We start from the raw sequence: 18,039 nt of genomic DNA on the forward strand, positions 1-18,039 counted from the left end.
ATACTGTATCTAAATGCAGGTAATAAACTATATATATCAGCATTCAAAGGCTTCACTCAAAAATGAAATTCTGTCTACATTTCATCATTCACATTTCATTCCAAACCTGCATGACATTCTTTGTTCTGTGGAACACAAAAGTAGATATTTAGAAAAATGTCTTTGTTTTTTCTCTACACAATTAAAGTCAGTCGGGTATTATGCTGTTTTGGACCCCTTTCATTTTCATGACTTTCATTGTATGGACAAAAAAGTTTCAAAAATTCATCAAAATATCCACAGAAGAGAGAAAATTATATTTCTCGCTTCTCAAATGATCACAGAATTTTTGGATGAACTATTCCAAATGATTTATTTTAACTACAAAGATTTATTCTTTTCAATCAGTTTATTAATATTAATAGCTATATCCAAGCAAATGTAACATTTGCTTTGTAATACATATATATCTATAGAACATCTACAAGGTCATACAACTCAAGCACATCTGCACAGAACAAGAATTTAGTACATAGTTGAATTGTACAAAGTTTTGGCTCATAATTATCAATTACGTAATGCGGCTGCTGGATGGTTTAAGATTACCTAAGGACAAGAAAAGTGAGCTAATTAATATTAATGAGCTACGGTTGTGCCAAATAATGTCAGCACAACCGGACCATTTTGCCCCATCCGACTCATAACACTCATTCTGATGCCACGTATTCAGACTAGCAAGGTCAAATTCCAGAGAGAAAGTGATTTTTCATCTGTGGCTGTGGAAATTTCATCAACAAAATTGAGCAGTTCCTGTATGAAATATTATAGTAGTTAAGTGGTGAATTGTGGTCTTAAGTTATTGAGTAAATTAGAATGCCATATGTCAGAACAACTGGACAATTCACAGTCAGAGGTAATCAAGAGATGCAGCAATATGTCAGCCAGACTGATTCCTTTCAGTGTCAGTCAAGAATTTTTTTACTTGCGCTATGACAAAGTGTCTGACAGAACTGTGTTGGAGAAAAAGGCTGCCAGTTAGAAGCGATGTCTCATGCAGCATCACACTTCCAAATTGGTTTCCACCTTTCACAGTGTCTGTTTATTACCATGAGTGAACAGTGTGAGGGACTTTCATGCAGCAGTAGCTCATTAATGATATGTAAAATACAAGTTCCAGCACCAAATTTAGGGAAATGGATCATAAAGAACATCACAATATGTCTGTGGTTATGGACCATGATAAAAGAACATTTGCTTTTTGAACATAATGCCCAGGGTAGAATGCTTTTAGGTACAAATACAATCTATGTGGCTTTTGCCATCCAAGAAACAGCCTCAGCTAATAGTGGAGGACATTTGCAGTGGAGGGAGAAATTGGCAGTTATTTCATTTAAATAATCAATTTAAATCAAGCCCAGGATTTTGTAAAAGTTTGCAATGTGACTACCAGATGGAAACCTAATTATAAAACAAATAAAGGCTGTGGTTTCTCATTCTCACCTCTGCATGTCTTTTAACTAGTCTCCACTAAAACTCCACTGATCTCTCAGCTCGAGGGGAACATTTGCAAAAACAATCTTTGAAAATGTTCTTTCAGGATTTGGACACGTTGGTCAAATATCGGAAAAACAGGAAGGGAGAGAGACTGGAACATCTGATATGGTTTACATGTGTCGGACGGAGTGATTATACCTTATTTAGCATTGCTTTGCATCATATCGCTACCACCAAATGCTTGACCAATTATGGAATTTCCCAAATTACTTTGTGACAAAAATAATGTGGCCAGTGGTGTAGATGGGTCTAAAGAAATATTTATTCTTTGAAATAACTTTATTTACGTTATATGGAAATTGTTGAATTGAGCTATTTTGATAGTTTAATTGTTTGTTGGTTCTCTTTCAATGCTTTAATTTTTATGATATGTTTATTTTTTTAAAGTTAATAAAAATAATGTTAAACAATAAATTAGCATAATAAAATAAGCTAATAAGAGTGTATTGAGTAATAAAATGTTATTTTTAAAACATTTATTATGGTGTAATTTGTGTTCTAGAAAATTGTTTTATGCATTTTTATTAATGTTTGTAGGGAGAAAACAAATGCTAAAGAAAATGTAAAGAAATGCATACTTTTAATACAATAAAAACTTTTAAAATGTTTCAAAAAGTCGATTTAAAATAAATGCTGTTCTTTTGAACTTTCTATTCATTAAAGAATCCTGAAAAAAAATGATCCTGGTTTCCATAAATATACTACCGGTAAGCAGCACAACTGATATTAATAATAGTAATAAATGTTTCTTGAGCAGCAAATATGCATATTATAATGATTTCTGAAGGATCATGTACAACTGAAGACTGAAGTAATGGCTTCATCAGCATAAGATACTTAAAAAACTTAAGATAATTTTAAAAAACGAGTAATTAATTGGCCCTTTTTTGCACATTTGCCCCTTCTGTGTATCCTTTCTTTGGAATGGCCACTGAATGTGACTTTTTTCAGCTATATGAGTTGTTCTGTCTTCAGATGCCTCATTAATATTTCATATTAGTTGATATTTGTACATTAAAACATGGCTAACTGCACTGCGAGTTCTTCTGTAAAATGTGAGTTTCATGGCAATTTGCTGAAATCAGTGCTGCACAGACCGTACCCTGTCAGAATCCAGACCGAGGAGAGCTCAATTTCCCCCTTTTCTCGCAAGAGCTGAGAAGGAGAAAGAAAGAGACGGAAGGAGAGAGAGATGAAGCCTGTGGCAAGCCTGTGGGTCGCCCAAAAACACATCTAAGTTCCAGGCTAAGTAAACTGTAACAGACTGGCCACATGCTGTTAGAAAACTGTCAATTGAGGTGAGTATGGTGGAGAATGTGTTATCTGTGAACTGATATCAAACAGAGGCAGAGAACACGATGAAAGGCTGCTGATATAACATCATACATCTCTGCATTTTTTGTAGTCACACTGAATTTAATTTTTATAAATCTTTTTTTTGTTTTTAATAATGAGATATCTAGCTACCTTAGCTGGACTAAGTAGGTATATTCGTAAGGCTGTGTATGTAAAACTGCCTCTGTGTAAGTACACTTTTGCAGTATTAAGTCTGGCTGTTTATCTATTCTAGAGGATGAATAGGGTTATGGGGGATAAGATGATAGGCAGTATAATGCTGGCCCACCTCAAAGTCTCCTGTTAGAGTATGCGATCCGATCTCTTTAAAATCCTGGTTGTTTCTCCTAGACAGCAGTGAGATCAAATTGAAGACTTTTGCTTAAAAGTATGGTTATTCTGTCTGAAATTCTGCCATAATTTTCTCACTCTCATGTGGTTCTAAACTTTCTTCTATGGAACACAAAAGAACATATTCTGAAAATGGTTTCAGTATTTTTGCACGCTGAAAGTAGGGGGACGAGATTTGCAATGTTTCTGATAAAAATAGTGATTTAAAACGCAGTTAAATGCGATGCTCCAGGTTTGCTGTGCTTATTTGTAGGGTTGCACAATTTGGCCAAAAATATTCTGATGGACACGACTATTAACAATGAAAAAAACTAGTATTATTAATATTATTACTAAATAGAAATAGTACTATGTTAAATATTTCACTGTAAAATAAAATAATAATCATTTAACTATAAAATTACTATAGCGATATTTCTGGTTGTATTAATTTCTTCATTTTAAAACTTTCAAGCTTTTTTATTTTTGGACAGAAAACCACAGGTAGCCTTTAAAGCTTCTCTTTTCTTGACAGCTGGTTTAAGCGGTTCTCATTACAAGTTTGAGAAGATGGTTGATGCATGTTGAGTTTCCAGAATCACGCTATAAGTGACCCAAAACTGGAAGCGACTCAAACTGAAAGCAGATTTAGATATTAGTTTGTGTGGAGCAGCATTTCATGCAAATCGAGATGCTCATCTAAATGAACACAGTGCCACGCTTCACTCTGAAACACGCAACACATATTAATTCAATCCCACCAAGCCATATCACGATTCCGATTTTTTTTATTTTTATCAATCGTGCAGTCCTACAACGGGATCTAATCTTGTTTGGAGCCCAACTTTCTTCAAAATATACGTATTTGTTGTGTTCTGCAGACAAAAAGTCATACAGGTTTGGAAAGACATGGGGGTGTGTAAAATATTACAGAATATTTGGGGTAGACAATCCGTTATAACAAGACTTGATTTTGGCCATCGGGAATTAATTGGACCATTGGAATGTTGTGGTCTCATGCATGTGAGAGGTTGTCCCATTTCATGGTGACTTTATATAAAACATAACCATTTAGTCTTTCTCTAAGCAAAAAATATTTCCTCTGGGTGGTCTGCATGTGTATGTGAGAGCAAATGTATACTGTATGTAAACGTGTGTGAATGTTGTTTGAGTAACATACAGATAATTTGTCAGCACTTGAACATAAGCATGTGAGCTCATGTCAGGTATGTCGCATGTGAGCCTTCATAACACAACGGACTATTTATACTTTGGCATGTGTCTGCAGTCTATTATAACACCCAGCACGGCAAAGCCATGAATAAGAGCGAGACAGTGCGTTGTCCAACACTTCAAAACAAATTCAAGGGCTGTAAAACAGACTTGATGCCATTTCTAATCAGACATATCTATAATGTTAATGCGAGACAGGTCTCATCTCAGTTTGGCGCACTTAACCCAACTGTACTAGTCATTATGGCTTCATTATGAAAATAATAAGTGCTACAACCATTCAGACACGCTATCAGTTGCTGACTGGATGGCAATGACACTCAAAAAGTAGTTTTACAAAAGAGCATTTGAATATGAGGGGATTTATTTTCGTTGAATGAATTTGATATTTACAATCAATCATTACAAGCTATGTATAGTATGACTTTATTTAGTGAAATTTGTGTGAAGGTCTGAAGAAAGTATCTCATTTAAGACAAACAAGAAGACTGCAGTATTATGAGTCAAATCTTTAAGCTGGTGTTGATGAATGGCACACAGCGTACAGTGCTGAAGACAGTTTGTTCTCCTGCTGAGTGCATCCAACCTCATGTGGCTCTAAAGATGCTTGTGCTCTGTTTTTACTTCTTGCATGTGAGATCAGTGATGCTGCAAGAAGTTACTGGTATACATTGCACAATATTTTTTTATTTTAGTTTAGCTTGGTTTTTAGTTTAGAAATACCTCAATGTCTAACTCTTGGACATTTTCTAAAGAAGGGGCACCTATTAGACCTTACTATTAATTATTTTTTAGCTTAACTAGACGAATTAAGGGTAGGTATATTCAATTATATATTACATTTTCTATAAATTATTGAAAAACCTCTGATGTCAGTCTGAGGAGGCAGGCTTCCCCAGCTGAGTCTTATTTACTCCCAGAAAAGTTTTTTTTCTTCCCCCAAATCTACTTTAACACCTCAAGGGAGTTTTACCCCATCTACGATATTTTATTTATTTATTATTGTTTAATGCATAAATCTAACAATATTTTGTGATGTTTATCCTCAAGAAAAAAAAAATATTTGCCAATGAGGTAAGAAACACAAATCTACTACAAAATGTATTCCTGTAAACAAGTCCAAGTTTACATCTGGTTTTAAGTTTATCGGCGCCGATCACAAGTGATCAGTCGAGACGCATTAGCATTTCCACCTGGTTTTAACATGCATTTCAAATGCGTCTCCTGTGACCACTTGTGTTTGCATTTTGTCGAGACACTCTCTTCTTATTTAAAATACATCACTTTTGCGGGAGAGTTGCGGGAATGGAAAGGAATGGAATGAAAAGGATAATGAGGGTTGTTGCAGTTTCAGGACGGTTGAGCCTATAAGCCGACTTTTCACCATCTCTGACAAACAACAGACAGGATGTTATTCATTTCCAATGGAGAATAGTATAGGAGCTGTATGAAGTTCTAACCTCATGCGAATGCTGAATTTTTATATCCAATGTGAGCTTATAGGGTGTACCGGGTGTAAGAATCATTAATGTTCCTTGCAGTTTGTGAATTGGGAATTATAGAGAAATATGTTGTACGGTACAAAAATGGATGTGTTAGCTACCATACCCTTGTTAGAACACACCAGCAAAAAGGTCTAATATCACATCTCAACTGGTGTGAAAGACACGGTAATGGAAGAAGGGAGTTTGGGAAAAATGTGAAATGAGTTTTAGTGAGTAAGAGAGAGAGAGAGAGATGTTGGGATGCTTAAGGGAACTTCTCTGGTGGCTTAGAAAGCTGACTCCTTCAATAACTAACACAGAAGGACTAGCACTTCTCACTCACCGCAGTAAAGGCAGAGAGTAGGAGGAATATAACAAGTACACCAGAAAGTTATAAATGTTGTACAAAACTGAATATGAGGGAGAGGCAGAAACGAGGGAATGAGAAAGAGAAACGAGGCTTTTAAAGCAGGGGTGATAAATGATATTAACACCACTTTTGTATGGTGTTTTTCTCTGCAAATATATCGAATTAAGAAGAAGAATATCTAATTTTTGAGCAGAAGTTTTTATTTAGTTTTAGTGTGTTACAATGAGCAATAATCCAGTGCAGGAAATTGTTATTGTTTTGCTAAGTGCTCATTGTAGTTGTAACTAAGTGGCAGCGTCAATGTTCTCTCCAACACACAGTTCTCAGACACACGCTCTAATCTATCACGTTTCGATTGCAATAATCTATCAAAAGAGCTGTTTAAATTACATTTACATATTTCTAATCTCGATTTACTTTTCAGTTTTAACTTGGAAATGAGCAAATACTCCACAGTAGATACCTGATATCTGAATCAGTACATCACATGCACTATTTATCAAAACAGTTCTCTGTTTAGCAGAGTTATTTGTGTATAATCCTATTTCGTGAGCTAAGCGGATTTGTGACATCAGAACAGGCACATCTGTGCATCCCCCCCTCCCCACCACAACTGTCCTCACCGCATTTTAAAACAAAGTGACGCCCATGAAAACTCTTTGCAGAATGATCTCGGCTTCTAATGGACTCGCTGGACTTAAACCCTACCGGACGACAGCTTTGTGCCTCATTTTCACAGCACATTATATTAAACATCAGGACTTCAGATTAATGTCAATCTGAATACAAGCCAACTTTTTGAGAGTATACCCCACCGTTCGGAGGAGTAATAGTCATTAGCGTACGCTCTTGTAAAGTCATTGTATTTACCCTTGGGCAAGATTTCCAATTATGTTTGCTTTAATAGTCTTGCACTTTTTACTTTAATGAAGACTTTCCTGTGTTTAATGTTTTCTTTAATGGAGCTCCTTTCAGTTGTTATATAAGTAAACACTAAGGGGGAAAGCAGCACTGATTTTTGATTACTCCAAATTAGAGAGTCATAAAGGTAATATTTCCAGCAATATCCGGAAACGTTGGTGAAATTCGATCTGGAAAAGAAATTCTCTGAGTCTGCACCTACAGCCATAAATCTTTGAAGCACATATTAAACCTAAATATTTTCCAATATAAGCAAAAGGCAGTATGGGCGATAAGTATGTTGATTAGTTAAAAGTGAGATGCTTACATCTTTTTGAAGTCCAGGAGAGTGTACTCAGGCCAGTCGATGTAGCAGACCACCCTGCCCGGCAGCTGGTCCGTGTCAGAGTAGTAATACTGTGGGAAGGCCAGCAGAAAAGCCAGAACCCAGATGACCCCGATGACCACCTTGGTCTGTGTTGCAGACATCCTCTGCTTCAGGGGATGAATGATGGCCATATATCTGTGGAAGAACAAGACAGACAGGTATTTTTTTTTTAACAATCTTTTTTGTTTTTTTTACTTTAAGCTTATTTCCAGTGGAACTTAAAATGAATGATTATTTAATTCATAAAAATAAATTGTGAATATTCAAAATTAACCAAAAAAATACTAATTATGATGTTAGGTTTTCTTTTGTTGTTTTTTTACAAATTAATGCCCATACTTTAGTGGTTCAGTAAATATTGTGTGTTCTAAATGTTCCTTACACTCTTTTAAAAAAGGTTCAATTGGGATCTATATAGAGATCTAGATAGGGTTCTTGACTCAATTTTAAAGAACACTTTTTGTCAATCCAGCTTGCACTGTCAAACCTCTGCAACTGATCCAGAATGCTGCAGCTAGACTGGGCTTTAACGAGCCGGAGAGAGGACACGTCACTCCTCTCCTCTCACTGGTTGCCAGTTGCCGCTTGCATTAAATTCAAGTTACTGACGTTTGCCTACAGAACAACCACTGGCTCTGCTCCCTTTTACCTAAACTCATTACTTCAGACTTATGTGCCATCCAGAGACTTGCGCTCTGCAAGCGAACATCGTATTGTGGTGCCATCTCAAAGAAGCACAGACTCTCTTTCTCGGACCTTTACCCTGACTGTTCCCTGCTGTGGAATGATCTGCCTAACTCTACCAGAGCTGCTGAGTCCGTAACCACTTTCAAGAAACGGCTGAAGATGCATCTTTTTTCGGCAGCACTTGATCCAGTAATACTAACACTTTCTCTTCTATTCTATTTTTTATTATTTATAAAAATACATATACTTGGTTAGATTAAACTGAGAAGGGTCATGGCACTTGCATGTTGTTGTCTGACTGTGTAACTGATTCTATTGTACTCATTTGTAAGTCGCTTTGGATAAAAGCATCCAACCCACAAACTAACACACACATTTTACCAGATAACACACATTCTACCCTACTTCTCTCTACTTTCAGAGGTAGAAGTCTCCAAACTCCTCCTTTCCAATCACCCTACCACCTGTCCTCTTGATCCTATTCCCACTAACCTACTTCAAGCCATTTCTTCCTCAGTTGTACCCGCACTCATGCACATCATAAACACCTCTCTTCACACTAGTACCTTTCCCACAGCTTTTAAGCAGGCTCGGGTAACCCCACTGCTTAAGAAACCCACTCTAAATCTAGCACATCTGGAAAATTTCAGACCGGTATCCCTTCTTCTATTCGTCGCGAAAACACTTGAATGAGTTGTTTTCAACAAGATCTCTTCCTTTCTTACACAGAACAACCTCTTGGACAACAAATCAGTCTGGTTTCAAAAGCGGACACTTAACTGAGACTGCCCTGCTCTCAGTAACTGAAGCTCTGAGACTGGCAAGAGCAGCTTCTAAATCCTCAGTTCTTAACCTGCTGGATCAGTCTGCTGCCTTTGACACAATTAAACACCATATCCTCCTGTCAATCCTAAAGAGGATCTCAGGAATCGCACTCCAATGGTTCAAGTCTTTAGGGTGTCATGGAGGGGTGAGGTGTCTAAGACCCAACATCTAGCTACTGGAGTGCCCCAGGGCTCAGTGCTAGGACCACTCCTCTTCTCCATCTACATGATATCACTAGAATCTGTGATTCAGAAACATGGCTTTTCCTATCACTGCTACGCTGGTGACACACAACTCTACCTCTCATTCCAGACTGACGATCCGACGGGAGATGCTCGTATCTCAGCATGCCTGACAGACATTTCTGGCTGGATGAAGGACCACCACCTTCAACTAAACCATGTGAAGATAGAGCTACTTGTGGTCCCGGGCCAACCCAACACTTCATCATAACTTCACCATTCAGCGAGGCTCGTCATCCATAACTCCATCTAGGTCAGCCAGGAACTAATTGATGATCAATTGAACTTCACAGACCACATTGCTAGAACTGCCCGGTGATGTAGATTTGCCTTGCACATTAGGAGGATCAGGCCCTTCCTATCAGAGCATACTACACAACCCCTTGTCCAAGCGCTTGTTCTATCCAGATTTGACTATTGGAATACTCTCTTGGCTGGTCTTCTAGCTTGCACTGTCAAACCTCTGCAACTGATCCAGAATGCTGCAGCTAGACTGGTCTTTAATGAGCCGGAGAGAGGACACGTCACTCCTCTCCTCACACTGGTTGTGACTGGTTGCCAGTTGCCGCTTGCATTAAATTCAAGTCACGGACGTTTGCCTACAGAACAACCAATGGCTCTGCACCCTTTTACCTAAACTCATTACTTCAGACTTAAGTGCCATCCAGAAACTTGCGCTCTGCAAGCGAACGTCGTCTTGAGGTGCCATCTCAAAGAGGCACAGAATCTCTAAAAGTGACGCTGACACACACACACATCAGCTTTCGCTCTTCAGCAAGCGCTCTCTGTGAAACTGTCTGTCTTATTTGGAGTTGTTTGTCTGTGCAAAGCTCTATATTATGGCGAGTGAACAATACACTAAGTGTGTGCACCCCTGCCCAAGATTATATGCCACGGGTGGGGACACGCATCAGCTATGTGTGTGTGTATTGTTTAGGGGCGCAGCACGCACTGTCAGCTCTCGAGATGGCTGCCTGTGCACACTGTGAAGCACTTCCTATTAGAGTGCTGCGCTCCCGCTTGGCTATATTATTTCCTGATGATGGCCAGGCTTGCGATCCCCGCGATTCGGGTCCCGCGTCCGTTGAGGCGGCGCGACGGCTTAGATCGTGGAGATCGCAGAAGGATCTCGAGGATGAGAACGAGACTGCTGAGGCACCTTTTCTCTCATCATCCGCAGATTCTATGACACTCGTTCACGACGCAGAAGCCCGCGATGTGGCTTCTTCTGCCCGTGATGAGTGCCCAGTGCTCTAGCTATCTGTTTATAAGGAAGTAGATGTGCTCAGCATCGGGAACGAGCAACATGGGTCACTCTCGCCGGCTTATGTTTCTGCTTATGTAGAGCTTGTGGAGGTTGTGATGCGTGCTGTGGCCAGACTAAATAAATAAATAAATAAATAAATAAATAAATAAATAAATATATATATGAAATATATCAGCTGGCCCCAAAATAAGCAGGATGATCCCAGTCAAAATGAACTAGACGAGAGATTCCTGCAGCACCGTTCACAACCTCAGAGCCGGGACTTACTGTTTTTCCCAGATCTTTATAAAAAATATATATGTAGATCCTGGGAAAAAACCCACTCTTTACATATCTCACCACAGTCATTATATGTTTATACGAATGTGGTGGGTGCGAGAGAGGCGGGTTATGGCAAGATGCCGCAGATTGTGGAAGCTTTAGCGAGCTATTGTTCTCCTGATGTGGCATCTTCGCTTTAAGCCCCGGTGCTACCCAACAAACCGTGCAGGGACACATCTGCACTGGTTGGCCGGGCTTATATGGTGGCTGGTCAGGCTGGTGCGTGCCTGCACTCTATGACGATTTTGCAGGCGTACCAGGCCGATCTTCATAAAGATCTAAATGAGGCAAATATTCCTGTTGGCCGCTCCGCTATCTCCTTCTGGCCTGTTTTCCAACGCTGTCACTACAGTCGTTGACAGGTTTCAGGAAGCGAAAAAAAGAAAGAAAAAAAAACAGTTGGCGGCATTCCAACGGTATTTCCCTCGCCACTCTAAATCAAAGCTCCTCTCATCGGCAAGAGCAAAAAGAGAGCGTTGCCCCCTCCTGCGGGAGCTTGGCAACAGAGGAAGCACTCTCAACCGAAGTCCTCCAGCCAGAAGGGTGACCTGAGGGCCGTCCTTCAGGCGAAGAAGCCTTCGGGAAAGAGGTCCTTGCAGTTCGGTCACCGACTTCCCTAGTTTGCTGGGGTGGTACCGACTGCAGTGGTACCAGAACAGGCTCGGGTTATGGAACAAGAGGTACAGACTCTACTGGAATTAAGGGGCCATAGAATGTGTTCCCCTACCAGACAGAGAGTCCTGGTTTTACAGCCGGTACTTTATAGTTCCAAAGAAGGATGGCGGACTGAGGCCAATTTCAGATCTAGGGCTTTTGAATCGTTCTTTGAGGAGATTCAGGTTCAAAATGCTTACTATTCCCATAATCGTGAACCAAATCAGATCCGAGGACTGGTTTGTCACGATGGATCTAAAAGACGCTTATTTTCATGTCTTCATCCTTCCATGTCACAGGAGGTTCCTGAGGTTGCTTTCGGGGGCGAAGCATACCAATATCGGGTCCTTCCGTTCGGCCTAGCACTCTCTCCCCGCAAGTTCACAAAGTGTATGGATGCGGCTCTGGCTCCACTGAGGCTTCAGGGCATCCGTATACTGAATTACATTGACGACTGGCTCATATTGGCCCAGTCTCGAGAAATGGCAGTTTGGCATCGAGATGTCGTCCTTGGCCACATTCAGAACCGGAGGTTGAGGCTCAACACTAAGAAAAATGTGTTGGACCCAGCTCAGAAGACTACTCTTTTGGGCGTGGTATAGAATTCGGTTACGATGCGGGCACGTATGTCTCCCGCTCGTATCGAATCCATCCTGGCCATGGTGTCCGGGATAAAGCTAGGTCAGGCCATCACTGTAAAGCAATTTCAAAGACTGCTGGGCCTCATAACAGCGGCATCCAACATAATTCCTTTGGGCCTGTTTCACATGAGGCCCCTTCAGTGGTGGCTCAAAGCCAAGGGTTTTTTCCCCAAGAGGAATCCGTTCTGTATAATTAAGGTTACGCGCAGATGCCTTCGTTCCCTATTAATAAGGAAGAAACCTTGGTTCTTGTCCCAAGGGCCAGTGTTAGGGGCGTCATGTCGCCAGGAAACTGTTTCGACAGACGCTTCCCTCGCTGGCTGGGGCGCGGTCTCGGACGGCCACTTTGCCAGGGGTCTGTGGCAGGACCATCATCTTTCTTGGGATATCAATTGCCTAGAGATGTTGGCTGTGTTCAGGGCTCTGAGGAGCTTCCTCACAGACATCAAAGGTTACCACGTCTCAGTGGTAGCTTATCTAAACCGACAAAGGACACTCAGATCGCGCCCTCTAACCAGATTGGCGCATCAGATCATTTTATGGTCCCAAGGGAAAATATTACCTATAAGAGCAATATATGTCCCGGGGGTTCTGAATCAGGGAGCAGACATCCTGTCGAGGCAGGGGCTGAGGCCCGAGGAATGGAGACTCCATCCAGAGGTGGTGGAGTTCATATGGCAGAGGTCTGGACCAGTGGAAGTGGATCTGTTTGCGTCTCGAGGGACGTCCGTCCCACTGTCAACTTTGGTTCTCCCTCACTCATCCAGCCCCGCTGGGGTTGGATGCCATGGTACAGGCCTGGCCGAGGCTTCGCCTGTACGTTTTTCCCCCCGATCGCTCTGCTCCCGGGAGTCCTGGAGAGGGTCCGTCAGGAGGGCATCATTCTTCTTCTGATAGCCCTGTTTTGGCCAGCCCGAGTATGGTTTTCAGACTTAATTTCACTCCTGATAGCTCCGCCATGGCAGATTCCTCTGAGAGAGGGGGTCTGTTGTCTCAGGCGGAGGGCACTATATTCCATCCTCATCCAGAGCTGTGGAAATTGTGGGTCTGGCCTCTGAGGGGGCTCAGTACCTAGATGCTGGTCTATCATCTGGGGTGGTCGAAACCATACTTATCTCTAGGGCTCCATCTACTAGGAGATTATATGGCCTCAAGTGGAATATTTTTCTACTTGGTGTAGACAACTTGGGTTAGGCCCAGTTAACTGCCCAATGGCTTCAGTTCTGGAGTTTCTTCAAGATCGTTCTCTGCGAATCTCTCCCCTTTCACACGTAGGGTGTACGTGGCTGCCATTGCGGCGTTCCATGCACCACTAAATGTTGGGCCTTTAGGGAGGCACCAACTGGTCATACTATTTCTCCATGGTATTGGAGGATGAGACAGACAGTCAGGTCCAGGGTTCCTTCCTGGGACCTGGCGGGTGGTTCTCGAAGGGCTATCCCTGGCTCCCTTCGAATACCTCCAGTCGGCTTCGCCTAGGACCTCACGTTCAAGATAGCCTTTCTCTTAGCTATTTCTTTAAAGAGACTGGGAGATCTCGAAGCCCTGGCATTATCACCAGCTTGCTTGGGGTGTGCCCCCGGCAGAGTTAAGGCCATCCTGCATCCGAGACCCAGCTATGTGCCTTAAGTGCAATTTATCATGGGTAGGTCCATGGTCCTGCAAGTATTTCATCCTCCACCTCATGTGTCGGCAGAAAAGGAGAGGTTCCTTGCTCTGCCAGTCAGAGTTCCGAGTATTACCTTGAGAGGTCCTCTTCTTGGAGGAGGTCGGACCTACTGTAGTGTGTTTTGGATCACCTATTAGGGGCTCCCGGCTATACATACCATAAGTAGGCCTACAAGGTGCGGAATTTGCCTTCACCTTTGGCCGTTAGGGCTCATTCTACTAGAGGCATGGCGTCCTCTAGGGCCCTCCTTTCGGGAGTTCCCATCAAGGAGATCTGTGAGGCAGCCGGTTGGGCTACCCCACACACTTTTGTTAGGTTCTATAGTCTGTACCTCCCTAGTACGCCTGACACACATGTGCTCTCGTCCTAGCTGAGTGCCTGAATCAGTTTCACTCCGGGGCAGGTCTGTTTTCGGTGCGTGGCCTAGTGGGCATTCGTTCCCCAAAGCGTCGATTCTCGACGCAGTGTTGAGTTCCCTCGAAAGGGAACGTCTCGGGTTATGACTATAACCCTTGTTCCCTGAGAAGGGAAAGAGACAATGCGTCGTCCGCCCACGCCCCTCGAGGCCTTAGAGCGTCTTGCTTCACCGCGGAGCTGATGTGTGTGTGTGTCAGCGTCACTTTTATGCATCCGGTTATGCCGTCACATGTTACGTCACGACGCAACACCAATCAGGATTGGATTAGTTTCATTCTTACTTCAGAGGCGCACGCTAAGGGAGTGTCCCCAAAGTGTCGATTCTCGACGCAGTGTCTTGTTCCCTTCTCAGGGAACAAGGGTTATAGTCATAACCCGAGACGTTTTCTTCTAAGAGTATAGAAAACCTTGGTGGTGTAAATGAAGACAACCTGTCTGCTTGTGGATTTGGCTCTCAGCACAGATTCACTCTTATTTACAACCACACTAATTTTCCCACTGTGATCTTCATTCATACGTTGCAGCTCGAGCTGTGCTTGAAAGCAAGAGATTCTGCTCTGCACTCTAAACTATTTAAACAGTCAACACATCAGTGACCCCATCACATACACACACATGTCTCTGTCCAGCAGATATTAGTGGTATCTAAGATAAATCCTCTTAAATCATTTGCTCCAATATGGAGCTGTATCATTATAAAATAGAATGAAGCCCAGATAGTAAATCCCTCACACACACACAGCATACAAATCTATTGAGTACCTACAATAGTGGATCTGTGCTGTTAATAGTTTTGGGTTTGTTCTATAGTGCAACAAGCAAATGTATCATTGTGATAAGATGAGCTCTTCAATAATAAAAAGGATCTGTTCCAGTTATCAGTTATATGGGCAGTGAATATACTCTTGTGGCAGGAATTATTAACTTTATTTAGCTGAGAGAAACCATGCAGCACTCCATGTACCACTTTCAGACTGTGAAATGGTATTGAAGGTCAGGCTTTGTCAGAGATTTCTTTGTTTCCCTTAGAATCTGTGTCTGGTGTGCATTTTTCTTGTGGTTTTATAGCTACACATACAATGCATTGAAAAATTTAAAGACTCCCATTCTGAATTCCAACATTACAAAATGTGTGGTCTCTACTACACGCTCAGAACAAAAGGTTCTATACGGAACCTTAAAGGTTTCAGTCAGGAGCTTCATATTACACATCCTTTCATGAGATAATTTTATGGATTTAGTTTTAATTATTTTTTAATAAGATTTTATTAATTAAACAGCTTGTAAACATATATTATCAATTAAAAAAAATAACTGTTAAACAATTATTTAATACATTTATCCTTATATAGAACCTTATTGCCTTATATTGAACCTTATAGAACCCTATAGTTCTATATAGAATCCCATTGATAGGGCTGAGAACAGAGAAGCGATTCTTATATGAATGATTATGATGTTAATATCCCACTTATGTTGTTTTATATAGGCTATTAAATTGTAGAAACCATGTACAAAAGCTTCTTCACATTTTTTAAAAGCTGATTTAGCTTTTAAAACAGCAAATTTCACATTTGCATTGCTGATTATTGAAATTATCTCAGCATTTGGCAACACAATTGCATTTCCGTTTTAAATTTTCCAACATTTTTCTACATTCTCAAAGAATTGTTAATAAAACCTATTGGTCAAACTTCAGGCTTGGCAGTACTTTTGTGACGTCCTTCCATGTGAGCCAATGTTAAGCTTGATACGGTTGACTTGTTCACTTTTAATCCCTTTATTGGAAAATTGACTATCTCCTTCAAAGTGACAACTGGCCTCTCAGTGACTTCATTAATAAGTCTCTATCTGGTTTGTGCAGAGAGTTTTGAGGAACAAACTTTTCTGATCAATAAAAAATGTATTTCCTTCTCCTTATTTTTTTTTTTTTAATAGTCTCCAACTTCCTGGAAAGCCCTAGTCTTAATATTCACAGCTGTCTTTTAGTTTCACAACCTGAATAATGATTAATTTATTTTAATAAATTATAGGTTCAGACCAATTATTAGGCACCTGCTTCAGACTTTTTTTTGTAAGTATTTTTCTTCTGTGCAAATTTTGAGACCCTGCATGGACAGTTATGCACACAGAATATTTTTGTTGTTGTTAAGAATACCAATGTCACATTGAAATAATGTAAAATCTGTCATCTTTTACTCACCCTTATGTTGTTCTAAAACCATATGACTTTCTTTCTTCTGTGGAACACAAGTAAGTGAATGCGAATCTTTCACTTTTATTATATAGCAGAACATGCAGGATATTTCCTTAAAAGTGAAAGGAGAAAGATTAGTTCAAGTACCAAAATGACAAAAAAGCACCTGCAATTCTTCTGCTGCAGCACTCAAATCAATTTTGACACCACTGACAGCAATCATATTTGGTTTTGTCCATTGTCCATGGTATCTGGCAATTAATAGATTTAATGTGTCATTTTTGCAGTCTATGTGACTTTTGACATGCATGTTTAGCGCTTTTGGCAGGGGGGAACAATTACCAGATCTTTTATGAGGCTTTTATGGTACAGTTTTATCATTTTGTAGTAAGACAGATCCAGTCCCCTCATTTTCATTACAGAAAAGAGTGAGCAGGATATTCTTAAAAATACCTTTTTTTTCTTTTTTCGTTCATACAGGTTTAGAAAAAAATGGGTGAGTAAATGATTAAACATGTTCATATCCGGGTGAACTATTGCTGTTTGAAATCTAATTCCTTTAAGCATAAAAATAAAATGTCAATTTAAAATTCAAAATTTAGTCACATGAGAGAACTTCCACTCCATTATCTTACAGAAAACCTTACAGCTGAACCACCACCAGGCACACACACTTAAGCTTACACGTGATAGACAATCCAAAAAAAATGTAAGTAATGCCCTGAAGAAAAGATGAGTGAGTAAATGAGTAACTGACAATGAACTCACGGCACATTCTCCAGCAGGTGAAGAGTTCAGACACAGCACCCATACATTCAAGCACATCTGTTTGACATAAGTGGAGCTCAGGGAAACAGATCATCGGCCTGAACAGCGGCAGGGCTAAATCAATAATGACAACATACTAGAGAGAGCGGACATGGACAGTGTGCTTACACAATTTGATGCTTGCAGTGCTTTTCCTTCAAATTTAGCTTTAGTTCTGTAATTTTATTAGGGAATCCTTTTCCTGCCACACATGACAGTTTGATCATCTGAGCCATGTGCCGTCTGACATGCTGATTGTCAGAGCACCCATGGTCAAGATGATCCGCTGAAGTTCAAACTGAGCATCAAAATGGGAAAGAAAGATGATTTAAGTGACTATGAACGTGGCATGGTTGTTGGTGCCAGACGGGCGGGTCTGAGTATTTCAGAAACTGCTGATATACTGGGATTTTCACGCAAAACCATCGCTAAGGTTTACAGAGAATGGTCAGAAAAAGAGAAAATATCTTGTGAGCGACAGTTCTGTGGGGGGTAAATGCCTTTGTTGATGCCAGAGGTCAGAGTAAATGGTATATGGTAAATGGACTGCATTTATATACCGCTTTAACAGACCCAATGGCCACCAAAGCGCTTTACATATTGTCTCACATTCACCCATACACTCACTCATTCATACACCGACGGAGTATAATGGCCAGAATGGTTTGAGGCTCACCAAAATTGGAAAAACATTGCCTGCTCTCATCAGTCTCAATTTCTGCCACAACATTCAGATGGG

At 40.7% G+C, this 18,039-nt stretch overlaps 1 protein-coding gene across 2 annotated transcripts in view; it reads right to left on the reverse strand.

Moving 5' to 3' along the window:
• The window catches only part of tacr1a (tachykinin receptor 1a), a 34,572-nt gene that overhangs the window by 13,412 nt on the left and 3,121 nt on the right, over window positions 1-18,039 (reverse strand). For both annotated transcript variants that reach the window (XM_077240870.1, XM_077240871.1), the window contains exon 2: window positions 7,514-7,708. In XM_077240870.1, the coding sequence (XP_077096985.1) occupies window positions 7,514-7,708 (195 nt within the window). The remainder of the gene's footprint in view (window positions 1-7,513; window positions 7,709-18,039) is intronic.

Source organism: Siphateles boraxobius, unplaced genomic scaffold (assembly GCF_051911475.1).
Source record: "Siphateles boraxobius isolate OS27281-9 unplaced genomic scaffold, OSU_SipBor_1 24, whole genome shotgun sequence".
NCBI classification, from domain to species: Eukaryota; Metazoa; Chordata; class Actinopteri; order Cypriniformes; family Leuciscidae; genus Siphateles; species Siphateles boraxobius.